At 53.2% G+C, this 26,806-nt stretch overlaps 1 protein-coding gene across 6 annotated transcripts in view; it reads left to right on the plus strand.

The window, feature by feature from the left end:
• WWP2 (WW domain containing E3 ubiquitin protein ligase 2) overlaps positions 1–26,806 on the plus strand; it is an 82,956-nt gene that overhangs the window by 22,879 nt on the left and 33,271 nt on the right. For 3 of the 6 annotated variants that reach the window (XM_039502636.1, XM_039502638.1, XM_039502635.1), the window contains exons 7-9: positions 15,356–15,400; positions 16,030–16,148; positions 21,332–21,548. In XM_039502636.1, coding sequence (XP_039358570.1) covers positions 15,356–15,400; positions 16,030–16,148; positions 21,332–21,548 — 381 coding nt within the window. Of the gene's footprint in view, positions 1–10,516; positions 10,589–15,355; positions 15,401–16,029; positions 16,149–21,331; positions 21,549–26,806 lie in introns of those variants that run through there. The other 3 variants (XM_039502640.1, XM_039502641.1, XM_039502637.1) reach the window with 3 other exon arrangements.

Genomic DNA, 26,806 nt, shown 5'->3' on the forward strand with positions numbered 1-26,806 from the left:
CAGCCCCTGAGCTCTGCTAAGAAGCTGGCTGCATCCCTGTGCAATGTCTACATTTCCCTGGCTCAGGATGGGCAGGAGGCTCCCCGTGCTCAGCTCCTCCCCTGCTGGCCAGTGGGCACAGCTGCCAGGGGCAGGCCAAGGACCAGCTTGATGTTCTCTGGGCTTGTCTCATCTCTTCATTGCTTTGCTGTTAATGCTTGGGCCACTTACTAGCCCTTTATACCCCCAGATCCTCCAAGCCAGTCTGACCCCATGGGAACCCACCCCAAGCTCCTGGCCAACCCACCATCCCCCTATTGCTCTCCCCCTCCTTCCAAACCCACTCCTGAGCAGTGTCTTCTCTTGGTGGCCCCTTCATCCCAGCCCGCTGTTCAGCCCAGCCACACCCCCTGCTGCAGTGTCACTCGATGGGGAAAGCGGCACAGTCTGAGGTTTCCTTGTCTGGAGCAGCAGTAACACCCATGGTCCAGGAGTGGGCTCGGCTCAGCCATGCCTGTAGCCAGCTGCCAGGGTCCTGTATTGCTCAGCGTGGTTCAGTGCCATCCGCACTAACCAACCCTGCATCTAGCTAAGACTGAATTGTAGGGAGGCAGAACATCATTACCCAAGCTGGAATACCCCAGCTCTCACGAGGGATCGTTAATGAGCACAGAGGGCAAAGCCAGCAGCACAGCACCTCCCTACATCCTGCTGGCTGAATTGCTCACACCACTGCAGCACCTCTGGAGGTCTCCTGTCTACACGCTGGGCAGGCCACGCAGACGGGAAGAGGAGAATCGTGTACAGGCAGCTAATGCAGGTCCGGAATTCAGCACTAGGCAGGCACATGCAGCCAACAGGCTCACTTCCCAGCTCTAGACTCGCCTTAAGGCAGCACTGCCCCCTACTAACCGGGATGGACCACCCAGGCCAGGGTGCTAAACACGCAGCCGACCCAGGTCTGAGGCCTGGCCATCTGGAGTCAAGCCGCCCGCAGCCCTGACAGAAGAGCATCAGTCTTAGGACCATGATCACCGCCTTAGCCTCCAGCCTTGTGTCCCTGGCTATGGAGCCCGGCCCCTGAAGCTTCCACTCCAGACAGGACTCTGGAATTGCTCCACCCCCATGGAAGGGGCAATGGCAGAGGTATGAGCACCCTCCTCACCACTCCTTGGAGCCCATGTGTACTCAGCACGTGGAGAAGGAAGAGAGGAGCCTGCACTGAAGGAGCAAAGAGCCCAGCACCACCACAGTTCCTTTCAGAAGCCCTGTGCTTCTGTGCGCAGGATCTGCTAGCTCATGCGGACAGAGCAGCGCCACCCTAATGTCTCAGCTGCCCTGGTGGGAAGTGCTGCGATTCTCTTTCATGAAGAGACAGGCCTGTAAGCAGAACATCTGTAGGAGCTGCTGGACACCAGCCACCAGCTACAAATCTACATAGATGTTAAATCCAACCCCATGTTGACAGTGTGACACGTTTCCCAGTAACCACAGCACCAAAGCAAGCAGCTTCTCCCTACTTCATGCCGCTCCAGAAGGCCAGGACGTGGCCTCAAGCCAGGGAGAGGATGGCCCAGTGCCGCAGCAGGACACTTCCAAAGGAAACGAGCAGCTGCTTTCCCTCCTCCAGCCCTGGTTGCTTTGCCTCTCCTGCCCTCCCTGCATTTTCTGACGGGCTCCCGCTCAGGCCACACCCAGCCTGGGCAGTCTGCTTTCCGCCTGGCACAGGAGCCTGCTGCTGCTTGAATCAAGGCAGTGGCCTGGGGCTATCCAAGCTTCAGGAGCTCTTTGGAGGGAGCCCCTGCAGCCTGGGTTTGCATTGGTTTATCCAGTTACACACACTGCTGGATTCAAAGGGAAATGCCAGGCTCCCTCCACATGCACATCACTCCAGCTGAGGGAAACTGCTCTGGCTGTCGCAGGCCAGCCCCCGGCCTAGCACTCTTTCGAGGGGAAAGAAACTGCTCTACAATGGGCCCAGAGAGGAGCAGGCCAGGTGGCCCTACAGCCACTGTTGTGCTGCCCCAGAGGGGAGCAGGAGAATGCCTTTGGGGCCTCACGAGGAACCTCGCTGCCCATGCCGTGAGTGTAGAAAGAGCTCTTGGAGTCACTGTGGGTAGTCCTCTGAACATGTCTGCTCCATGTGCAGTGCCAGTCAAAAAACTAACAGAATGGTACGAACCATTGGGAAAGGGATAGATAATAAGGCAGAAAATATTGTAATGCCACTCTATAAATCCCTGGTATGCCCACATCTTGAATAGTACGTGCAGCTCTGGTCACGCCATCTAAAAAAACATATCTTCAAATTGGAAAAAGTACAGAGAAGGGCAACAGAAATGAATAGGGTTATGGAACAGCTTCTATATGATGAGAGGTTAAAAAAACTGGGGCTGCTCAGCTTGGAAAGAGACAACTAAGGAGGGATATGAGAGAGGTCTATGAAATTATGACTGCGTGGAGGTGTGGAGACAGTGAATGGCGAAGTATTATTTACCCCTTACCGTGACACATGAACCAGAGATCACCCAATTAACAGGCAGTAGGTTTAAAACAAACAAAAGGAAGTACTTCTTCACACAGTGCATAGACAACGTGTGGAACTCCTTGCCAGGGGATGTTGTGAAGGACAAAACTCTAATGGGGTTCAAAAAGGAATTAGTTACGTTTATGGAGGACAAGTCCATCAGTGGCTATTAGCCCATATGGCCAGGGACACAACCCCATGCTCTGGGTATCTCTAAACCTCTGACTGTCAGATGCTGGGATTGGATGACGAGATGGATCACTTGCTGATTCCCTGTTCTGTTCATTCTCTCTGAAGTATCTGGCACTGGCCGCTGTCAGAAGACAGGATACTGGGCTAGGTGGACCACTAGTCTGACCCAGTATGGCCAGGAGCTGGCTGGACCCACAGGGAGCTTCTGAAAAGCTCAGGGATCTGAAATATCCCTCTGGCCCCCACGGATTTAGAGTGGGCCCCTGTGTGTGATTCACAGGGAGATGAGCTGCAAGAAGGGGCAGAAGGGCAGTGCTAGAGCCGTGGGGCTGCGATGGAGCTGAGAGCAGCTCTGCTGGAGCTTGTCACCCAGCTCAGGTACTGGGAGCTCTCAGCCTTGCATAGATCTGACTGTTTCTGGCCAAACCTGACACTCTGATCACTGAACTTTGCCCTGGGAGAGACTCTGATCAACAAAGTAGGACGGGCAGAAATGGCAAGGGTGCCATGTAGCCTTCTGTGGGAGAGCCGGCTGTACCTGCCCCCCTGGTGCTGGAAGGCTGACTGCTCCCATCTGGGCAAGGAGACCATTTGCGTCTGTCTGGTGTCCATGTGCCACAATAAGTCGCACGCTGCTGAGATGTCAGGGGCCTGGCCTTCCTGGGAGCCTGAGTCAGATTCTCAAGTGCAAACAGCCTCACACAAGCCAGTGTTTTTCAAACCTGCTGAGCCTGGATGTCCACAGAGGTGCTGACATCTCCTGCTTGCAGCCTTTGAGAAGGGCGCTCACGTGAGCACAGGTGAGCTGCCTAGAGAGTCAGTGGCCCAAGGCACCATGCCCCGGGGTTCACCAGCCCTCCAGCACAGTCTCCCTAGGGCTATGGAGAACAAACGTGAACCTCCAGCTTGGCCACTCGCTCCACTACAACAGCTAGGACACAGGGCCTGATCCTGGGCAGAGAACTGTCAGCTTCAGCCACACCAGGTAAAGCATCCTCTCTGCAATGGTGAACGTGCCAGTGCCTGACTTCACCCAGCACCCTGGGAGTGACTTCTGGGCTGTTTTTATTTCTCTCCCCACCTTTTGTTCAGTACTGCTGCCTGCTGCGTTCCACCTCGGAGGGGCTGCCTTTCCATGGCGGAGAGTGATTCCCATGGGCATGTGAGAGCAGGTTCGGAGTCTGCAGTGGGAAAGGCTCTGTTTACAGGTCAAGTGTTCTTTCCATGGGCTGGAGACCTCCCTTAAAGACGGGATGGGAATAAAGGGTTAGTCTTTGCTCCTCAACAATTTCTGCCCTGTCTTCTCAAGGGGACTTGCTTGGTCAGGGCTTCCTTTTCTTCCCCAGCACAAATGGTGCCCTGGGCTTTGCTGGTAAACTTGGGGATAGGGTGTGAAATTCCACAGTTAACTGTGTGAAGAGAGAATAAAGAGCCAGTCATTTGCGCTGGCTCGGAAAGCTGGTGTCCTGGGTGTGGGGGAGCTGCTGCAAACCTGGTGTGCTGTGAGCGAGGGCCAGAGGTGGGGGTGGGGGAGTTGGTAGCTGTTACTGCTTGGTGTGTTGCGGGGCAGGAGGCTGCAGATTGCCAGACGGTACCTGACGTAATCTGGTCGTGGACATGTCACTCGTGTCACGAGTTCTGGTGCTCCCAAGGGCGTCTCCAAGCTAGGCCCAGGTTTTGCTATACCTGCTTTACGAGGGCTGACGTCCTGATTAGTGATGGGCAAGAATCTTCTTGTGAGGCCAGTCATTGCTCAGGTAATCTAGAGTCAAAGCCACTGCGTCACTTGCCCCAAAATGTTGTCTAGCCTCCCTTGCGCTGAATTCGACACAGCGCTGTACGTGGCCCCAGCACCTTACAGAGCACAGGACTTCGCAGTGGGGTACGGCGGCAGAAATGCCCAGCAGAGCTTTGAGCTCGAGGCTGTGGTCCCGGAGCAGGGGGACAATAGGCTGTGGGCAGCAGCAGCTGGGTATAGCATTCAAGGCTGAGCATCTCCTGTTCAGACAGACGGCCATGACTGGGGGGAGCTGTGAGAAGAGCACTGAGGATGGTCAGGGGCTGGGGGAGAGAGGTGTGGAAGATGTGCGTGGCTCTGCAGTGAGGAGGCTGGTGTGAGGGGAATCAGGAGAAGTTGGGTGGAGATGAGGTGAGTATCAGGCAGGCTTGCTGTGTGTGAGCTCTGCAAGGCTGTGGCAGGGTTTCCAAAGTACGGGCTGGGAGCCATCAGGGGACACTAGCAAATCTAGGGAAAAGGCCAGCCTAACAAACCCTAGACTCTCCTCCGGATCCTGCCATCGCACAACTTCATGTGGCTTCTGGGCTGGGAGTGTGTAGCAGGCTGGCCCAGCAGCGCAGATCTGGCTTGCGAGCAGCGCTCTCCTGCGGCCCCGGCTGGGCTGGGAGCAATTCCGCAAGCTCTGAAACCTTCCGAGGCCAGGAAGTTTTGCCTTTGTTTGTTCCAAGTGGACCCAACAGCTGAGACTTGGGCTAACCCGAGAGCCAGGGGTTTAGAGCAGTTTGCAAAGGGCTGCGGCCACTTGGGAGGACGAGTGGCAAGGTGAATAGCACCCTTGTCTACACCACCAGCTGGCTGCCCCCTGCTAGCCCTGGTGGGAGCCCTCGGGTGGGCAGCAGTCCAGCTCCAGCTGCCATCCTCAGCACCATGCTGGTTAAGCTGGCTCTGAGCAGATGCAATGAATGTGGGGCTGGAGCCGGGGAACAGGCTGTGCGCGGGCTCCCCATAGCGCCCAGGGCAGGGGAACCCCTGTATCGGGGGGGGTGGGAGAAGGAGGCTGTAGAAATCTAGTGTGGAGGAGGTTGGTGTGTTTGCAGCCCTGCTGCTCCATCCATGCATGCTCTGCCCAATGCCGCCCTGAGCGTGAGGGTCCGTGCGAGGGAGGTTGGAGAGCCTATGCACGTGGCATCCTTTCCCAGTTCTCTTAGGATGGGGGAGGGGGTTTCCCTTCTCCTCACTTCATGATGCTGCTATGGGCAATGTGCTTCTCTCTCCCCTGCAAACAGGTGGCCTCTGCCCCTGTCACCACCTCCTCCCTGTTTTCACGGAGCTCAGAGGAATTTCTCAGCTGTGCATTTCAGGTAGTGGCTAACAGCTCTGGGGGCCCCCATAGCATGTTCTCCAGAGCTGCCCGGGCACCAGGCCACTCGAGCTGTCCTGGCCTAGTGTGCCTCATGCCTGGCTGGAGCAGTTCTCCGGGACACACTTTGTCCTTCTGTCTCCCATTCAGCTGCACCCTCTTTCCGCAGGCGTTTCTCCCATGTCGGGCTTTATATGTCACCCTGCAGTCCCTGGGCTGGGGCCATGGGGTTGTGACCACATTCGGGGGGGTGAAATGACAATGTGCTTGGAGGAGATGGCACCCACTGAGTGGGTTTCACAGCGGGGCCTCGACACAAGCTCAGGGACTGAGTCCTTACTTCTCTGGGCCTGCCCCTGCCCTTGCAGAGCGGGCGAAGGCCAGGGCTCTGTCGGGTTGGCAGTGTTCCGTTCTGGCTGTCTGCTGCCCCTGCTCCGGTCCAGGAGCAATCCGACGGGCAGAGCGGGATGTGGAGGAGTGACTTGGGTTTGCACAGATGGGAGTGAGAGCCTGCCGCAACTCCCCATGCGACAGGGTGTCTGAACGCGTTCCTGACTCAGCCCGGCTTTGGCCTCTCCTCCCCCAGCTACTGGCAGGGCTCCGAGAGTCCATTCCCATCGAGTTCTGCCTTGCTTTTTCCTGCCCCTATTTTAAGTGTTGGTTCCCAGCTGCATCTCCACCACGTGGCCGCGCTCTGTTTGTTTCCAGGCCTCTATTAAAAGACAGTGCCCATGTGGGAGCACTCGTAGGAGGGCTGGGCTGGCAGGCTGGTTAATTCGGGCCTGGTAACCCTGTGTGGCCTGCTGGCAGCCTGGAAACATCCTGTTTTGGTTTCTAAAATCTCTCTCTGGGCTGCTTCTAGCTTGTCTGTATTGAGAAGGGCCCAGCATGCACCTGAGGCTGCCTGTTCCAGTGGGTCCAGCCTGCGCGGGGAGCGCCACCTCCTCCCTTCCCCCAGCTGGGCTTCACCGTTAGCTCTGGGTAGGGCATGCCCCTTGTCCTCGCTGCCCCCTGGCTTCAGACGGGAAGCTCCTTTCCAAGAGCCTGCGGGGAGAGGCGTTGACTCCCTGCAGGGAGCCTGTTCCTCTTGAGATCTCCCCGCAGTGCATTGAGGGCAGTGGGTTTGGTCCTTACCCCTTTACAACTGGCCCTCGCTCCAGCAGAGCCCAGGCCCTGAGCTCAGGCCTTGCCTAGGCCAGGGTTTGGACAGGTGTCAAAGGAACACTGCCTTGTCTACACGGTAGCTCATGCCTTCCAAACGCTAATCTAGATCAGGTCTCAGTTTCCTGTGTTGGGTGAGCGGTCCCGGCAGCCCCCTTGGAGGTGGGCAGCTGGGGAGCAGATTTCTCGGGGCACGAGGGGTCAGAGCATTCCCCCCACAGCACCGGGTGCACAGATCCCTGTGTCGCCCATCAGCAGGGAAGGTGAGTTCCTTCTCCGCCCACAGGAGAATTCTCTCCTGAATCCTGCCATGCTGGAGAGAGGCCCCAACCCAGCCCGGGTTCAGAGGGAGCTTTTTTGGGGGGAGGAGGCGGGGTTGTAATCAGAATTGTGGCCAGATCCAAGGCTGTTTCTCCAGGGCTGCCCCATGGGAGGAATCATGACTGGTCAGAAACGGGCCCAGCTGCTCCTCTCGCGTTCTGACCCATCCGGCTGCTGAACGGAGCCGGCTGCTCTTATCAGGGGCTGATTTCTCTGTAGCAATCAGCTTCTGCTATTTCCCGCGTCCCCTCCCTATCCCAGGGTCACGCGCAGCTGCTCCCCGCGGAGAGCAAGAACTGAGCGACTGGAAGCAATTGTGGGCTTGTCAGCGCTCGTGTGGGGCACGATTGATGTGGCCCTGTGGCTGCCAAGCTGCCTTTTCCTCCCCGACCCCAGCTCTGTGCAGAGTCCTGAGCTGCCGGGACAGCGGGAGGGTTTTGCCCTTTTAAGGTGATAACTTGTCTGGACTCTTTCCTCTCGGTGCTCCCCCCGCTCCCTGCGGAAGGGGCTGCTTCAGCAGGGCTCATTTGGGAGCTGTGCACTGCCCTGTGGTCCTGAGATGCCCGAGCCAGGTGGGGGAGGGTCCTAGCTGCTCTGCCCATCCCCGTCCAGGAGGTCAGGACAGGGAGCTGTTCTCTGCATGAGGGGTTCTCCCTGCCCTCATTTACAGAGCTAGCATGAAAAGTCCGCTTGGAACATTTTCTGAATGCCAGGTTATTTCCACGGGTCAGTGATTCCCATTGCTCGCCCCCAGCCTTAAACAGACGTGTCTTCTGCGGCCACCAGAGCCTTCCAGGCTGCTCCTTGCCCCGGAAGGAGGGCTCTGTTTCTTGGTGGCTGCTATCCAACTCCCCTACCAGCAGGCCCTGAGCTCTGCCCCACCCTGCTCCGACATGGGCTTCAGCCAGCAAGGGCCTTTTCCTGAGGGTCTCAGTGCTCTTCCGGGGCACATAATGGTGAAGGCACCCTGCACCTAGAACTGGGCCCAGTGTGTTACCAGTTGCCAGTGGAGCTGGCTCGAAACTTGGATTGTGTCAGTGCAGCCCGGGGTTAAAGCTTGCTTAGGAAACGTGCCAGCTGCCAGTGTTTTGCTCCTGCTGGAGGCCTCAGCTGGCACGTGGGTCTCTCCCCCTGTAGGCAGGTCAGTACAGACCGGATCCCCTAATCATGTTTGTGTAACTGCTTTGGCCGGTTCCCCTTCCTCCCATCTCTGTGCAGCCAGAGAGCCCAGGGTACATTGCTCTGCATCCTGCTGCTGCTCCATGTACATTGATTAGTGTTATATTTCTATGCTGGTAGCTTCCAAAGGCCCCCTTGGTCCTGGACACTCTGCATTGTGTGCCCTGGCCACTGTCCTGCTGAGGGACGTGCTCAGCATGCAGTGACACCGAAGGTGTTAGGCAGCACAGCGGATGTGATGGCAGGATTGCTACACTGTAGACCCAAAGTGAACCAGGAACTGGGCATGTGTGTTTCTGTGACAAGATCCCTGTTGCAAGCTGTAGTGTAGACAGGACTTGCCCGAGGTCACACAGCAAGCCAGGAGTGGAGATAGTAATAGAACCTGCGAGTCCTGACTCCAGTCCCTTGCTCACCCAGGAGCCTGGCCAGAGTTGGAGACAGATCTGTGGCTTTGCGGCGCACCCATTTCTTGAGTCCATGCCTCCCTCTTGGCTGGCCAGCAGAGGCATTGTTCCTCTGAGAGACTGGCTTCCTCCTTAGCTCTGGTGCCCTGTCCACCCCATCTCCTGACCTTCAGCCCTTGTGCCACTGTCCTGCTCCCAGGCAAGGGGTGTGCCTAGTCTGCCCTGCTCTGTCGACAGGCCTCTTCTCCAGCCTTTTCTCCTGATCTCCAGCTCTCCATCTCACTGAAATGATGCTGCCAATGCATATTAATGCATGAGATGGGGAGTGTTGGCTAGAAGGCAGAGGTTGATGGCTAGGTGTGTCACAGGCCTCTGCTGAGGAGGGGGGTGATCCCGTGAGCTCTGGAAGGGGCAGGCTGTATGTACGTATTCCCAAGGCTCTGGCTCCTGCAGTGCAGTGCATCCCAGCCCTCCTGGTGTGCACGGCCTCTTTGCTTGTGCATGAAATTTTAACCCCTTGATTTGTGCGGAATGAAGAAGATGGGCTATTCTGCAGGGGTCTGTGCTGAGGGCAGAGGGAAGGACTCTGCCGGGGAGTTGACCAGCCATGTGTAGGAGCCCCCCATTTCCTCCAGTCGATGTTAATGCTGGTGCTCACTTGGGGTTGAGGGCCAGAGGCTGCAAATAGCCTCTGGATAGACATGGATCAGCCTGAAAACTAACTGCTGCCCCCAAACATAGCTGCCAAGTGTAATGGGTTTTATGAAAGTTATGTAATGAGATAATTTGCATATTGGCAAATAATTTGCATATGCCCCTAACTTGATCTTAAATGCGTGGTTTTACGATGAGTGAAACGTCAGCTGGCAGCCCCGGAGAACGAAGCCTGGTGTGTATGTACAGAGCTGCAGCAGGGCAAGCTTCACGTGCGCACTGCCCTGCAGCATGGCCCACCCGGGGGGCGGCCGCTCGCAGTAACAAGGCAGTGCTGTCTCAGGGCCTGAGACCCACCAAACTCCTCTTACAGAGGGGCCTCAAACATCCATTGGATGGAACAGCTTTTCATCCTGGCTGAACTGACCTGAGCTCAGGCAAATCCAGAGTCTGTCTGTAGGAAACACTGCAAAACCTTCCTCTCGAAAACCCCTTTCCACTCTCACACCACTGCCCCTTCACCCAACAACCACAGGGGCCATGGATGAAATCTAAAATCCCTCCCCCAAGCAGAACTTTCCCCCAGAAACGGAGATGTGCCCAAGAGCTCAGGGTGGCTGGTGGAGCGCTCCCTGTTGTAGGTGCTCAGATACCAATGGTGGGCAGCAGTACACTCCCAGTAGTATAAAATGGGCAGAGAGCTGGGCTGGGTTCAGGATGAAGACTGATAGGTGAAAGCTTTGTAAGCCATCAGCAATGCCCTGAGGCACCTAATGCCCCAGCACTTGCGAAAATCAGAGGAAGTCCTTGTGATCTAGCACGGCCAGAGGGCAGCAGGAGAGTGATCGATGGGAGATATGTAAGCCCCAGGATGATGAGCCTTGTACAGGGAAGAGAGGCTGCTACAGATTAATTAGATCACCTGAAACCAATTAGAGCACCTGAAGTCAGTCACCTGATAAAACCCCCCTGCTTCAGTCAGACAGAGGAATTGAAGCCGAGCGGTTTGGTGTTGGAGCGGAGAGCAGTTTGGAGAAGTGCTGTGGTGGGCCAGAAGACCAAGACCCTAGGTAAAGGGAAACCCGGCTTGCGCAGAGCAGAGGCACTCTACAGACACAAGGAGTTGGGAGAAACTTGGCTCAAGCGGAGAGAGGGCAGGAAGCCCCACAAGCTGAAGGGCCGGAGAGGGAAGTAGCCCAGGGGAAGGAATTGCTAGTTTAAGTGGTTCACCGCTATCCCCAGGGCCCCTGGGCTGGGGCCTGGAGTAGAGGGCGGGCCCGGGTCCCTCCCTCTCCACTCCCCTTTTATGGGACACTAGTGGGACAGTCGATACCCCAGTTCAGGGGTGAGAAATGGTGCCCTGAACCCCCACAAGAGGAGAAAGTGCGGGACCCATCATCATAATGCCGGCAATTTGCCACAGTCCTATATAAATATGGCACATTAAAAACCAGTGTAGTTAGAAGAATGTTAGGGTTGCAAAGTCAAACCCTCAAAAGTTAGGAAAAGCCAGAATGAAGATTCCCAGTGCTGCCTTAACACTCCCTCGCATGCGTATATGTTAGGATAGTCTTGAACTCCATAGTCACACATTAGACTCCTAGAAATGAGGGACGTGGAAGGACCTCGAGAGGTTTTCTAGCGCCTTGCGTTGAGGCAGGGCTAAGTATTATGTAGAGCATGCCTGGCTCGTGTTTGTCTAACCTGTCCTAAAAAATCTCCAATGATGGAACCGCAGCCTCCCTAGGTAATTTGTTCCAGTGCTTAATCACCCTGACAGGAAGTTTTTCCTGATGTCCAGGGCTGCCCAGAGGGGGGGGCAAGAGGGGCAATTTGCCCCAGGCCCCGAGCCCCATGGGGGCCCCCACCAGAGTTTTTCGGGGCCCCTGGAGCGGGGTCCCTCACTCGCTCCGGGGTGCCCGGCAAACTCTTGCGGGGCCGGGCGCAGGAGCTTCTTCACTCCCGGTCTTCGCCGGCGGGGGGGTCCTTCCGCCCCGGAGCGGAAGGACCCCCCGCTGGCGAATTCCCTCCGAAGACGGAGCGGGACCCGCCGCCGAAGTGCAGCCCGGTCTTCGGCGGTAATTTGGCGGCGGGGGGGGGCCCTTCCGTTCCGGGACCCGCCGCCGAAGTGCCCCGAAGACCCGCGGTGGGGCCCCCCTCCACCGAATTACTGCCGAAGACCGGGCTGCACTTCGGCGGCGGGGGGCCCCCGCCGCAGGTCTTTGGGGCACTTCGGCGGCGGGTCCAGGAACGGAAGGGCCCCCCGCCGCCGAAGACCCCGGGCCCCCGGAATCCTCTGGGCGGCCCTGCTGATGTCCAACCTGAATCTCCCTTGCTGTAATGTAAGCCCATTGCTTCTTGTCATGTCCTCAGTGGTTCAGGGAGAACAATTTATCACCCTCCTCTTTATAACACCCTTTTAGGTACTTGAAGACTGTTAGCAGCCTCCCCGCCCCCTTTTCCAGACTAAACAAAGCAGTTTATCAGTCTTTCCTAGCAGGTCATTGTTTTTCCCTGTATCAGCTGTCAGCAGGGTTTCAGATCCGTAGCACAGACCTCTCTGCGTGGCTGGTACAGCCTGAGAAAGGGTAGTGGGCAGAGGGGCAGCAGTGGCCTCTCTCATCCCTATTCAGATCCTGCCCTATTTCCTTCCCCAGCCTCTGGCTCCCCCATCCCTCTTCAGGGCAGGCTCTGTGCTGGCTGAGTGCCTGAAGCCAGGTATCGCCACACCTCCAGCAGCTGCTGCAGGAGGAACTACATCTCCTGCCCACAGCTCAGCCAAATGCATGACCTGCAGGCTGAGAGAGGGGTGTGTGTGTGAGAGAGAGACAGACAGACAGACAGACAGACAGACAGACATGAGATGTGACGCTGGGCAGCCATGCTCTAAAAAACACAGGCATAACCCAACGTAGCACTGCTGTAGGGCTGGGCTGCCCATCCGCATGCCATCTGCTTGGTGGCTGTCTCTGCTCAGGTCAGCTGAATCAAGAGCTCAGGCCCAATGGTCAGGGGCGGGTGGCAGACAAGCTATCTCCCACCTGCACTTCAAGCCATTTGATGGGGCGTGAGTCCACTGCTCTATCTTGGCGTTTACCTTTCCGCCACGCATCCTTCTCCTCCGGAGAACTGGCAGGATTTGGAGGCCAGGGTGGGTGAGTGGCTGCGGAGATGGACAGGACTGCTCTGGTGCCTCTCCCTGTGGGGGAGGGCATTGGTGCTCAACCAACTAATCCTGTCCATGTTCCGGCACCAGCTCTACACCCTGAGCCTGGCCTCGGGGATCCTGGCCTGGCTCCAGAGAGTAGCTCTGGGGTTCTTCTGGCCAGGACTGCACTGTCTCTCTGTGGGGATTCTGAGTCTTCCCTGAGGAGGGAAGACAGGGCCTGGTCTGCCTCTGCACCAGGTCTATGTCTTCTGCCTCCAGGCCCTGCAGAGGCTCCTGTACGGTGCGGGTAGTCTGGTGTGGAGCACGTTGGCGCAGGCCTTCCTGCACCGCCTCCGAGGGCTCCGATACGACCGGCAGCTCTTTTTTCTCGACCTGAGGGGTCTTCTCCGAGCTGCTGGTCTTCTACCAGGACCTCCTCTGGACCTGGAAACTGTTCTCGGTGACCAGGTCTGTTGTGGCCACCACGGGGGTGGACCTCCTTACGGAGCCCCTGCTACACAACCCCGATCTACGTGTACAGGTGGCGGAGTCACCCTCGGTGCGCCGGAGGCTGATCCTGGCACAAACCACCAGAATCAGAAACCTTCTGGACTATGATAGTGGGGCTGGGTGGATCTGCGAGTGCTTGGCCGGCACATGGGACTCTCCACCCTCCTGACACCCCTGTGCATACTCCAGGAGGTGGGGCAGCCTTGTCACCCACCTCTTGGGTTTTCCTTGAGTGGGTACTGCGAGAGGGTGCTCCCCGCCCACCCCTTATCCCAGGCCCTCCATACTTTTTCATTGGGCCCCTGTCCCGTGAGTCCCCTGTCTCCCTCCACTCCATAACCCAAGCTGGCTGCGTGCCCTGCAGCCGGTTCGCTTCCGAAATTCACCAAGGAAACAACTTTACATGCTCGTGCTCCACACATTTCACTTCCTCACCCTTGTGTCCCACCCCAATGCCAAATGGTGGGACTAGCTACCACCTGTGGAGGGTGAGGAGCCCTGGTGGGCCAGCCTCTATTCCACCCTAGTCCTATGGCCTGCCGGGGATATTGGTTGGTGGCTCCTTCATGAAGCCATGAGCACGGGTGTGTACCTGGCGCAGTTCACCCCCATCCCTGATGCCTGCCCCTTTTGCGGTGTGAGGGAGAACCTGGCGCAAGCTTATCTGAAATGCGCCAAGTTGCAGCCCCTATTCCGGCTCTTCCAGAACCTCCTGCAGAGGTTCTGGCTGCACTTTTCTCCAGACCTCTTCATATATTCACACCCTGTCCATGGCCCCACCAAGTCGTGAGACCTCCTTGTCAACTTCCTCTTGGCCCTGGCCAAAGTGGCCATCTTCAACACCAGGAGGAGGATGCTGGATGAGGGGGTGCTCTGCGACTGTGGGACCTATTTCTGCTCCTCCTTGGTCTCACGCATCCGGGCAGAGTTCCTCTGGGGGGCATCCGCTGGCTCCCTAAACAGCTGTGAGGAGCAGGGAGCACTGTCCGGGGTTCTCTGCTCGGTGTCCCCCTCTGGATCCCTAGTTCTGAACCTAAAAAGAACAGGAGCACTTGTGGCACCTTAGAGACTAACACATTTATTTGAGCATAAGCTTTCGTGGGCTACAGCCCACTTCATTGGATGCATGCAGTGGAAAATATAGTAGGAAGATATATATACAGGGAACATGAAACAATGGGTGTTACCATACACACTCTAACAGTGTCCCTCTGCCATGTACATTGGCCAAATCGGACAGTCTCTATGTAAAAGAATAAATGGACACAAATCAAACATCAAGAATTATAACATTCAACAACCAGTTGGAGAACACTTCAGCCTCCCTGGTCACTCAATTACAGACCTAAAAGTCGCAATATTATAACCAAAAACAGACTCCAACGAGAGACTGCTGAATTGGAATTAATTTGGAAAATGGACGCCATTAAATTAGGCTTGAATAAAGACTGTGAGTGAATGGGTCATTACACACAGTATTTCCCCATGTTTATCTCCCCCCACCCACTGTTCCTCACAACTTATTGTCAACTGCTGCAAATGGACCATTTTGATTACCACTACAAACAGTTTTTTTTCTCTCCTGCTGGTAATAGCTCACCTTAACTGATCACTCTCGTTAGAGTACATATGGTAACACCCATTGTTTCATGTTCTCTGTGTGTGTGTATATATATCTTCTACTGTATTGCATCCGATGAAGTGGGCTGTAGCCCACAAAAGCTTATGCTCAAATGAATTTGTTAGTCTCTAAGGTGCCACAAGGACTCCTGTTCTTTTTGCGGATACAGACTAACACGGCTGCTACTCTGAATTCTGAACCTGTGACCTCCACTCCCTTCCCTGTTGTTCTTTAGTTGTCCCCTGTGTTTAGTTGGATCCCAGGTCCAGTGGTCCCTCCCGTGAGGCTGGGGGAGGTGCCTTTAGACGTGGGTGGGCTTATGCCCACCCGCTTCCCAGAAATTCAATATGGCCAACAACTCGTGTGTGAGACCAGCCTTCCAGTACCCCGGCGCCCAGCCAGCCTGCCCCGTCCTGCATGGGGAGTGGTTGGCACTGCGATTCCAGTGCTGCAGTGTCCCGTTGTCCTTCCCTACTCACCTGTGGCTGGAGTGCGGTGCTAGGGTTCTCCTGAATCGCTCTGCTCAGCCCTCCTGTGAGACATGCCATGTTTTCTTAGGCTGCAAGTGCTGGAGGCTGAAGTCCTCGAGTGGGAAGCTGCTCAGTGAGTGAAGTTGGCTGGCCATGTCTACACACTCTTTGGGAATGGGAGCGTCTCAGGCATAGCAGGGGGGAATTGTGCCCACAGGGACAGGTGGACTGAACTGAGCCTGGGGAGTTGCTGCATGACTGGGGAGAGGTGAGACTGGCTCTAAAAATGTCACCACCGCTGGTACGGCGAGTCCTGTGTCTAGATCTGGCTTGGGGACCAGGACCAGATCCAATCTGAATTCAGGAACGGTAGGACTCTCCAGCACCAAATAACCAAGTGTCTCTCAGAAGAGACTTGGACTATTCATTAATACACCCATTAGTGCACGGTGAGCAGAGGCGTGTTGAACTGAGACCTCTGAGCCCCTAATGCCCCGCACCAAAGCCCACATGCTGTTTCTCCTGGACTCCCCATTGCTGGGACTTGGGCACTGGTGGCCGAGATGTATCTGGAACCAGTGTGCCTGCCTGCCTGCCTCTGAGCTGGGTGTTCTGGGGAGAGGGTGTTTGAAGGGTGAGGAGCACAGTGGCATGGGACTCACTGGGAAGGCTGGCAGGGTGCACCTGGAGGGAGCACAGTTCTGGGCAAAAGGAACTGAGGCCAGCCTAGTCTCTGACCTGTTGTGTGTTGTTGTCCCGCAGGACACACAGACATTCAGCTGGAGCGGCCAGACAGAACGCAGGGAATGGAGACCAAAGTCCGAGCACCAGGGTTCGCCACCGCCAGCAAGTCAAGAGTCTGAGCACAGCAAATGGCACAGGTGAAGCATGGTACTGGACGGGGTGATGCTTGGCTTTTCAGGTAGTGGCTGTATGGCAGGCAGTGCTCAGGGCCTCAGCTAGTGGAGGAAGATGACAACTAGCTGTACGGATGCTTGTTGAACCAAAGCTATGTCCCGCTAACACACAGCATGGCCCGTGGCTGCCCTGAAATTTTATGAAAACATTGTGGAGTGTGGCCAAAGACTACTAGTCCCAGTGTGCAATACTCTATCTTGATCCAACCGGACAGCCCATGGTATGCGCTGGGACTTGTGCTCTCCCCGCACTGCCATATTTAAGGGGAGAGAAGTTCCATTCTGGGCCAGGTAGGAGCATCCTTTGGGTTCCTTGTGAGTTGCCATTGTGGCCCTATGACTGAGTAATTGGAGCAGCTCTGAAGGTCAGAAGGGATCCTCTAGTCTGACCTCTAGTATAGCACAGGCTAGAGAAGGGCCCCCAAATAACTTCTAGAGCAGATCTTTTAGAAAAACAGACAATCTTCATTTAAAAATTCTCAATGATGAAGAATCCATCATGACTTTTGGTAAGTTGTTCCAACAGTTAATTACTTTCACTGTTAAAAATTTACACCTTATTTCCAGTCTGAATTTGTCTAGCTTCAACCTCCAGCCCTCGGATTGTTAGACCTTTCTCTGGTGGATTGAAGAGCCCACTATTAAATATTTTTCCCCATGTAGATACTTGTGGACTGTGATCAAGTCACCCCTTGCACTTCTCTTTGTTAAGCTAAATAGACTGAGCTCTTTGAGTCTGTCACTACAAGGCATGTGTTCTAATCCTTTAATCATTCTTGTGGCTCTTCTCTGAACCCTCTCCAACTTATTAACATCCTTCTTGAATTGTGGGCACCAGAACTGGATACAGGATTCCAGTAGCAGTCACACCAGTGCCAAATACAGAAGTAAAATAACCTCTCTCCTTCTGCTCGAGATTCCTTTGCTTAAGCATTCCAGGATCACATTAGCCGTTTTGACCAGTGTCACACTGGAAGTTCATGTTCAGCTGATTGTCCACGATGACCCCCAAATCTTTTTCAGAGTCACTGCTTCCCAGGATAGAGTCACCCATTCTGTAAATATGGCTGACATTTTTTGTTCCTAGATGTATGTACACCTCTACCCCGATATAACGCTGTCCTTGGGAGCCAAAAAATCTTACCGCATTATAGGTGAAACCGCATTATATCAAACTCGCTTTGATCTGCCGGAGTGCGCAGCCGCGCCCCCCAAGAGCACTGCTTTACCGTGTTATATCCAAATTCGTGTTATATCAAGGTAGAGGTGTACTTACATTTAACTGTATAAAAACCCATATTGTTTGATTGACCTAGTTTACCAAGTAATCCAGATCACTGTCAGTGACTTCTCCTCTTCATTATTTGTCATTGCTCCAATTTTTGCATCATCTTCAACTTTGTCATTGATGATCTTATGTTTTCTTCCAGGTCATTGATAAAACTATTAAATAACCTAGGGCCAAGAACCAATTCCCACTGCGGATACACCCATTTAATTATGATTCCCCATTTACAGTTACATTTTGAGGCTTATCAATTAGCCAGTTTTTAATCCACTTAATGTGTGCCATGTTAATTTTATACAGTTCTAGTTTTTTAATGAGAACATTGTGCAACGCCACATCAAATTCCTTGCAGAAATCTAAATCTATTATGTCAATACTGCTACCTTTATCAACCAAACTTGTAATATCAAACTAAGTTAATTTTTTATGACAGATCTATTTGCCATAAACCCATGTTGATTTGCATTAATTACATTATCCTCCTTTAGTTTAGTATTAATCAAGTCCTGTATCAGTGGCTCCATTATCTTGCCCAGAGTTGATGTCAGGCAGAAAGGCCTATAATTACCTTGGCACAATATTAGCCTTCTTCCAGTCTTCTGGAAGAACTTCCCCAGTGCTCCAAGACTTACTGAAAACCAGCATTAATGGTTCAGTGATCACCTCGTCCAGCTCTTTTAAAACTCTTGGATGTAAGTTATCCGGACCTGCTGATTTAAAAATGTCAGACTTCAGTAGCTTCTGTTTAACATCCACCAGTATCAGTTTCACCAATGCCATGTACAAAGGAAAAATTCCCACCTTACTCGCTACTCCACTTTCCATACGTCTAAGAGTCACATTCACCCTTTTTGCTGGAGCATCGCACAGGAAGTTCATGTGAAGTTGCTTGTCCATTATGACCTCTCAATCCTTTTCAGAGTCACTGCTTTCCTTTGTCTGATGAAGTGGGTAAAGCTCATGCTCCAATACGTCTGTTAGTGTATATGGTGCCACAGGACTCTTTGCTGCTTTCCTTGTTCCTAGATGCATAACTTTGCATTTGTGTGTATTAAAACACATTTTGTTTGAATGGGCCCCAGTTATGAAGCAATCCAGATCACTCTGTAGGGTGGCTGTGTCTTCATCGTTCTTTACCGCTCCAACAATCTTTGTGTCCTCCCCAAATGTTTTCAGCAATGGTTTTACTTCAGGATCGTTGATGAAAGTTTTCATAGTGTGTGGGTGAATACTGATCACTGTTGAACCCCACTAGAAACTCTCCCATTCAGTGATGATTCCCTATTGACAATTTTTTTTTTTAAAGATAGTTCAGTTATCCAGTTCATGCATTTAATGTGTGCTATATTGATATTGGCCAGAGATCTCCTCAGCCAGCTTTTCTAGGACTCTTGGGTGCAAGTTATCCAGGCCTGCTGATTTGAAAATATTTGTCCTTAGTAGATGCCAGTTAATATCCTTGTTAGTTACTAATGGACTAGAAAGTACTTCATCTGACTACATCATTCTGCTTCTTTCCAAATAATATTTATTGAACACTTCTGCCTTATCTGTATCATTATTAATAATTTCTCTCTATGTAATAATAATGGTCTGTCCCATGGATTTTTTTTTCCTTGACGTCTTTAGCTTCCCTTATAAATTTTCTGCACTCCATAACTTATATTGATTGCTATCTATTTCCCCATTTTTCCATTTGTTATGTTTCTGTTTTATTTCAAGTAGCTGCCTTTGCTTTGCCTCTGAATCAGGATGGGCTTTTTGCCAAAGATGTTGTCTTTTTGGATTGTAGAATTTAGATTTTTGGCCATTTAATAAACTTTTCTTAAACAACTCCCTATTTTCATTCACATTTTTCTGTCTAAATTTTTTCTCCAATCAATTTTGCTCAGAATATTCCTCAGCTTTGGGAAATCAACTCTTTTGAAGCACCAAGATTATATATTGCTCTTCTCTCTTTGCCCATATGGATCCAGGTCATGATTTCTGATCCCTGTTACATACCTAACTTCTCTTGTTCCCTGGCCTGTAACAGACCCACACCACTACCCCCTTCTGTGCTGTGTTAGGTAGGTCACTGATCCATACATATTCAGGATCCTGTGGTTCTGAGTTATCAGCACTCTAAAACTGGTAATTGTGTCTTTAATGTAGAGTATCTCTCCACACATCTTTTACCTACTCTGTGCTTCCTGAACAAGTTGTAACCAATGACTTTAACATTACAGTCTTGTGAATTGTCCCATCAGGTTTCAGTGATGCCAATTATATTAAATTTATTCTTGTCAGTGAGAATTTCCAGTTCCTCTTGCTTGTTTCCCAGATTCCTAGCATTGGTATGTGAATGATTGAAAGGCTTCTCTTCACATTCTTGGCTGTATTAATTCAGTTTGTTCGCAACACGCTGAGTTAGTTTGTACATGGTTTGCCTCCTTCTCTTGGTGGTGGTAGTTTAATGCCCTCCTGGCTGTCTCAGCTCCTTGCCCGCTGAGAAGGTTAGCCTGTGAGATGCAGGCTGTCCTGTTCGTACTGCCCCCGTCCCACTGCAGTGTAACCCAGCATTCCCCAGAACTGCGGGCACAACATGGAGCTGTGGGGCGTTCCCAGTGTCTGTAAAATCCCTCAGGAACTGGCTCTCTTATGCAGTACGTGTCTACGAGCATCTAGGAATCTGCCTGGGGCCTACAAGTAACCTCCGAGGCGTAATGCTGTCCAGGGCCATGGTAACTCAGCCACTGCTTTGATTGCTGGGATTTCTCCTGACTTACCCATTGCGTGGAAGCCATCTCTCCTTGTGGGTGAAGGGGTCTCCTGGGGGGATTGAGGTGCAGGGACTGGCTGGGGCTCCCTCTCCCAGAACTAGCCTTTGGTCAGCATGGGCCACAAGCTGCTGCCTGTTTTCACTCTTGGAACCAGTCTGAAGCCTGTGGCCTGGCTTTGGTCATACGTTACACTTAGAATCCAGTCGTGGGTTCCCCTGAGTCCTAGCAGACCACAGGCGTCAAGGTGAGGGGCTGGCAAACACGCCCAGGGGGAACTGCCATCCTTCATGCTGTCATGCATGTGAGCACATGTGCACAGTGGGATGCCAGGAGTGGCTGCACTCCTCTTCCCTGTGCAAAGGAGGAGGAGCAGCTGCTAAAGGCATGGCCTGTGAGGGAGTGGCAGGGAAGTGGGCACTACCTGCCCCCAGCAGAAAACCAGAAAAGGCCAGAGCTTTGGGCAGCGGGCGGAGCCACTGGGTGGCATCTTGTAGGCTAATGTGCTGCCACTCCTCTCTCTTTCTCCCTGCCCCCCATTAGCTGTGAGGTTTGCTCCTTTCCTGCTGAGTATTCAGTGGGGTCCAGCAGTGTCGGATTTATTGGCACTGTCGGATTTGCTGAGTCAGTCCTTCCCAAGGCCCAGGGCACCTCCTGGCAGGTTTTTGGGATCCCTGCTCCTCACCTGAATTAACCCAGTGCCCCTAGAGCCGGGAAGTTTGCTGGCAGCCCGCAAGGGAAATGCTAGACAGTGAGCGCCCTTGTTTCCCACATGCTCTGCTTGGTCCCGCCAACCCGGCCTGTGCAGACAGAGGAGGCGCAGGGGGTGGCAGCAGCTGGCAGAGGAATAGAGGCCCTAGTACTGCTCCCCACCCGTGGGTGAACAGTGAAGCTCCCTTTGCAGAGGGCCGCAAGCTCCCTGTGAACCTGGGGCCCTGGGGCGGAGGCTAATCCTTGCCGTCAGTAAGAATGGCTGTAGTGGTGCGTTTTCCCTTCTCCTCAGGAGGTGGGGTCGTGCACGTAGCCGGGCCAGCTAGATCAGCCACGGCTGCCTGTCTCTCCTCGCTCAACCCTAATCTCTCTGCCCTCTGCATTTTCAGTGAATGGGGACTCTGCTGGTACCACCGACGCTGAAGAGGAAAGGTCTGTGGTGGGAGTGACCTCGCCACCTGCAGCAGTGTCGAGTGAGACCCCCAGCTCCACCGCTGCCACCCTTCCTGCTTCATCTGTCCCTGGGGAGCCAGAGGAGCCGGCCCCTGCCTCAGGCACCCAGTCACCTCAGGCTGCAGCACAGGCCTTGGAAGCTCTACCACCCGGGTAAGCAGCTCCGTCTCAGGCCCATTCTGAACACGCTCTGGCCCATTCCCAGGGCAGGGCACCACAACGCTTGCTCCTCACGTGGCTGGGGTAGGGGGAGTGAGGCTAGCTCTGTGCAGAGAGGGTCCGAGGAACTTGAGTGGTCTGGGCCGTTGCTCTGAGCCTGCAGGAGCAGCTGTGTTGGAGAGGGGGGCTCTGTTCTGCCAGGCTGGCTATGGAAACACAAAAGCACATGGGGCCTGTGGCACCTTCTGGAGCAGCACACACAAGCAGCCGGACTGTGACGGACCTGGTCCATGGACAGCATCTGTGGTTGGCTGTACATTGGGACTGACCTTTCCTCCCACAACAGGGGGTGGGCCAAGGCTGTATCTGTTTCACATTCTCAGGAGCTATACACAGCGGCAACGCGACAAATCCCTTGCTGTCAGGTCCCCAGGAGAGGAACCGCGCCTTTTGCTCTCCCTGAGCAGGACAGAAGGTGTCTGTGGTGCATATGTTACAAAGAGATGGGAAATTTCCAGAGAGCTCCCTTTAAACAAGAGGGCCTGAACATTTTTTTAAATAAACTCTTAGAAACATGTAAGGGTCCTGCTCCCCTGTCAGTTTGGAGGTGGGGGGTCTCACTTAGCTGGGGTCACCCATGCTAGCTGCTATACGGAGAAATGGGGGGAGGGATAGCTCAGTGGTTTGAGCATTGGCCTGCTAAACCCAGCGCTGTGAGTTCAATCCTTGAGGGGGCTATTTAGGGAACTGGAGTAAAAATCTGTCTGAGGATTGGTCCTGCTTTGAGCAGGGGGTTGGACTAGATACCTCCTGAGGTCCCTTCCAACACTGAGATTCTGTTCTATGATTCTATGAAACAGTGGGTCTGACCAGACAAAGCAGGCTGTCAGATGCACCCAGGAGGTGGAACCAGCGAGAGCTCTGTTCTTGGGTTTCTCTCCAGTCCTGGGCCTTTCCAGACTGACAGGTAACAGCAGGAGGGGAAAAATCTTCAAAGCAGAATTTAATTTTCAGCTTCCTCCTGTCCCTTTAAAGAAAAGATGTGAGACTTGGTTCCTCCATCACATAAAAATCTGCCTGTCTTCTGCATGAGCTGGTGTCCTGCCAGGTACCTAAGGCCAAGCATCCTCCTGCTTGGCTCTGGGCATTGGAGATGACACCAGCTCCCAGCAGGAGAAATACAGCCTGCAGGGGAGGAGGACTCGGTGCTTGCAGTCCCCCCAGTAGTAGGGCAGTGGGGAGAGGGGCACTTTGGAAATAATGTTGATGTGTGAGCTGCAAGACCATCGTGCAGCCCAGCCCAGGTTGCAGGAGGGCAGCCTGAGTGAAAGCTTTCTCTTTAAATTTGGGCCATTCAGGCAACACAGCAAGAGGGGGCTGTTAAAGGGGAAAATGGCCTCCTGCATTTCCTGTGAGGTGAGCTGTTTGTTTTCCTTTGGCTAAGCCAGTGCCTGGAAGGTCAGGGCCTCGCTCATGTGTCAGTCACAGGTAATTAGGGTTAACAGCTCAGTGTGTCTTTGGGGGGGGGTGTGAGGGTTACTTTCTCAGGGCTTGGGCTCTTCCTGTTTCCAGGCAGCTCTGAAAAAGGTCTTTATTCCAGCAGGAGCTGGAGCCTCTCACTGCTCCTGCTGGTCAGACTGAAGATCTCCTTCTCCTCGCCCGGGCAGATCTGGGGCGCTGTCTTTCCTGGCGTGAGTGGGCTGTGACTGCCAGCCCTGCCCAGCCCGTGTGTCGCTCACAAACAGTGTTATGGATGGAAGCCCCTAAGGGTGCAGGGAGGTTTCAAGCCAGCGCTCTAGCACGTTCAGCTCTTCCAGCCACCCATTCTATGGCCCCGGGGAGCCACGCTGAGGATGGGCTAATTTGCTGTCCGTGTCCTGGCTCAATGGCATGTTCTTGCTGCTGTTTCTTTCTGTGATTTGGAGCAGAGAATCCAGCATGTTGGAGGGAGAGAGGGTGGCAAATATTCAACCTGCTCTTTGTGGTGGGGGTAGGGAGGAGGAGGAACAGCAGCAGCAAAGCCCCTCCCGTTGCACCCATTGGCCTGCATGAACTTTAAGGGCCACCACACTGCAGTTTGGGCCGTTCCCTATCTGTACCCTGGGCAGAGGCTCTCCAGAGCATAAAATGATTCCCCCTCTAGCTTGGGCTTGTTATTGGCGTTACAGACTTGTGCTGTGCTAAGCTAGAGTGAACAGCCACTGGCCTGCTCACACAGCGTGGAACCCGGTGTCCTGCCCTGGGAGGGCGGGAGTGGAGTGTATTCTGGGGTCTCTCCTGGTGGTTCTGAGCACATCAGGAACCAGAGTTCTAGGGAACCAGTGGCCAAATGTGAGACCTGCCCTGAGAGAGGCTAGATCAGCCTTTCTCTCCGCAGAGTTTTGCTCTGGCTTGGCAGTGCCCCTGGCTAAAATGAGGTGGGGGGAAAAGTGGAGGTATGCGAACCAGAGCAGGTGCAAGTGGGCTTGTGGGGGCAGGGGGTTTCTATTAGGCCCTGCTCTGGGGAGGCACATTTCTGGCTGTCTTACAACGCTGGTGTGTTGCTGGGAATGACTTCGGCTAGAGGTTTGGGGAGCGGGTTGCAGGCTGGAGAAGCAGTCAGCTGTGTCCATGTGGGCAGTAGTGTCAGAGGACGAAGGGGGCCCAGACAGAGCTGAGTAGGTTCCGGCTTAGTAGCAAGACATTCCCATATGTGGCTGAGCAGCGTGCGGATCAACCCCTTGGTGGCCGTGCTGTGGCTGGGGTGACTGACTGGGGAGGAGTGCGTAGCAGTTCTGAGGCTTGCTGCTTACAGGGGATCTGGGTCCCCACCCACTATTGAGCATCATGCCATTGCAGGTGGGTCCGAGAGCCTCCATGTCACTCTCACTGGCGTAGAATGCGCCAGGGGTTGAGTGCCTGTTGCAGGAGCCTGGCTTTTCTATACACGTCCTTTGATCCCTGTAGAGACGCAGTAGGATGATCTCCCCCACGTCCACTCCCTTCCACAGCCCTGAGGGGTCTCAGCTCTTCCCAGCTTTAGATGCCTGGAGCTTGCTTCTCTCCCCAACTCCCACCACACACATGGAATCTACAGAGGCCAGGTTCATGTGGGGATTCTGAGCTATTTATTCTGCTCAGATGGCTGTCTCGAGACATCTGCACCAGATGTGGTGAGCACAAAGGAGTCTCGTGCACATGACTGGGAGTCTGTTTTAGGGGCTGGAGAATACTGGAAGGTGGTCTGAATAATTCCAGATTCAACAGTACCCAGAATCCGTCCCCTTACATCCACCTGGCCTTACTCTTAAACTTGTTATCATGTGATTCACGTGAAGGGAGCCAGGGTACGTGTGGGTGTGAGAGCAGTCGCTTTGTAGAGTTGGAAACTTTTGGGGTGGGGACCCCACTTTAACACACAGGTTTCCCAGCTGGCTGATAATGGAATGGGAAGGCAGCTGGAGTCATCAACTCCTGCATCTGGTTCCTATCAATGATGATCCTGCACGGAGGACGGAGAGCTAGTTAACAGAGCTCTGTCTCGCGCACACAAAGAAGCACATTATGCTGTCTGGCAGAAGGCATGGTGCTGTGGTTTCTTACATAAGGCAAGGCATTTTGTTTGGACTGCGGGTTACCTTAGCACTGCCATTTCACACCGGCCACTGCTCCCTACAGCCACTGCCTGGTGCAGCCATTTCCTGCAGCCAGAACAGAGTTCCACTGGTGCGCAGTGCGGGCAGGCGTGTCACACGCTGCAAACGCTCAGTGACAGGGTACCTGCATAAAACCACGATCACCTTGCTCTTCAGAAGGGAGGGAAGGCTGCTGGTGATTTTCCACCAGTCACACACTGAAGCATGATTAGAGAGAGGGGTGCTTGCAAATAAATTGCCCACATTTCTTGGGGGAGTTTGATTGAAAGCTTCATCCCTGGCCTTGGGACTGGAGAATGAGTACAAGATGCAATGCACATGCAAAAGCAAAACCCAGACACTAACTTCTTTGCAGCTGAGACTATGATTCTGTCACAACACTTCATTAGGATGTTGTTATTTTTCTGTTTTACCTCTTGTCCTGACTGTATGCTAGAGTAACAGCTGCAAGCTGCATTCTAATTGGCCCAGGAAACAGGCTCCAGGCAATTGAAATCTTTTTTTTTTTAAATTAAAGTACATTTAAAAAAAAATCTTTGAACAAGCTGGTTTCTGATTGGCTGCATTGATGTTTGTCTCAGCTCCTCCTGCAAACTGACAGTTGATTGTGCAGTGATCTCTACTAGTGCAGACACAATATGGTCTTGTGGAAGCTCAGATGTCATTGGGCCCTGGAAGAATACAGGAAGTAGTTTATTATCCACATTTTTCCATCTATGTTGTAATAATCATCCAATATCTGGGTTACTTATGTTCGAAGACACCCAAATCTTTGTTTGCTAAGATGCTCTTTTTGACATGCTCTTCAAAACTGGTCCACACATGGTTGTCCACACACAGTGACTTGTCCTTTTCGATGACTAGATTGATGTGCAAACACTTCAGGTCTCTGGTCACACACTGTTACCAACTTCATTGCTGCAGAAATTGTGGCTTGTTAAGTACTGTCTCCCAATTTGCCAAGATCTCCGAAGCGGTAAGTGCCCTTTGTTTTGACAACACAAACAGGGATGACAGAGTCATCCTGTTAATGAACGTACAGCAGGAAGTATGTAGCAGAAATCAGGAGTGAGTGCATCACAAATTGCTTGCAGTTTTGCTGGTAATGGTGCCTGTTTCAGTCCACATGCTATCTGTGTGTTCCATTTTGGAATCTGTATCAGATGACCTAATTACTGTGGTTCCTTTGACACCAAGAGACTGAAAAGCTATGTTGGCATGTACAATATGCAGAAGCATCCTCGTATTCACTTTCTCTTTAATATTGTACAAGTCTCAGGCTGCTGATGGACTTTGGTACTTCACCATTGGAAGAGACTCCAGCAAGGAGTGTTTGTGCTGGATGTGCTCCTACAACCTCAGGTGCATTTGAATCATATATTCACAGAGGAATTTTACATGTGACTGAATGCTTGTTGGATGCCACATTTAGAAACTTTAGAATACCTGTCACCTGGTAGTGCATCCAACCTTAGATTCTGTCTGGCGCTGTCTTTCTGCAATTTTCACAGAGTGACTGTTGTCGTATCTGTCAAAGACTTGATTACAGAATTAGCTTTGTGAAATCCTTTTAGGACCTGCCTCAAGGACTCAGCAGTCAATTCATCGAGTGTGTGG

The sequence above is a fragment of the Mauremys reevesii genome, linkage group 16 (assembly GCF_016161935.1).
Source record: "Mauremys reevesii isolate NIE-2019 linkage group 16, ASM1616193v1, whole genome shotgun sequence".
Lineage (NCBI taxonomy): Eukaryota > Metazoa > Chordata > Testudines > Geoemydidae > Mauremys > Mauremys reevesii.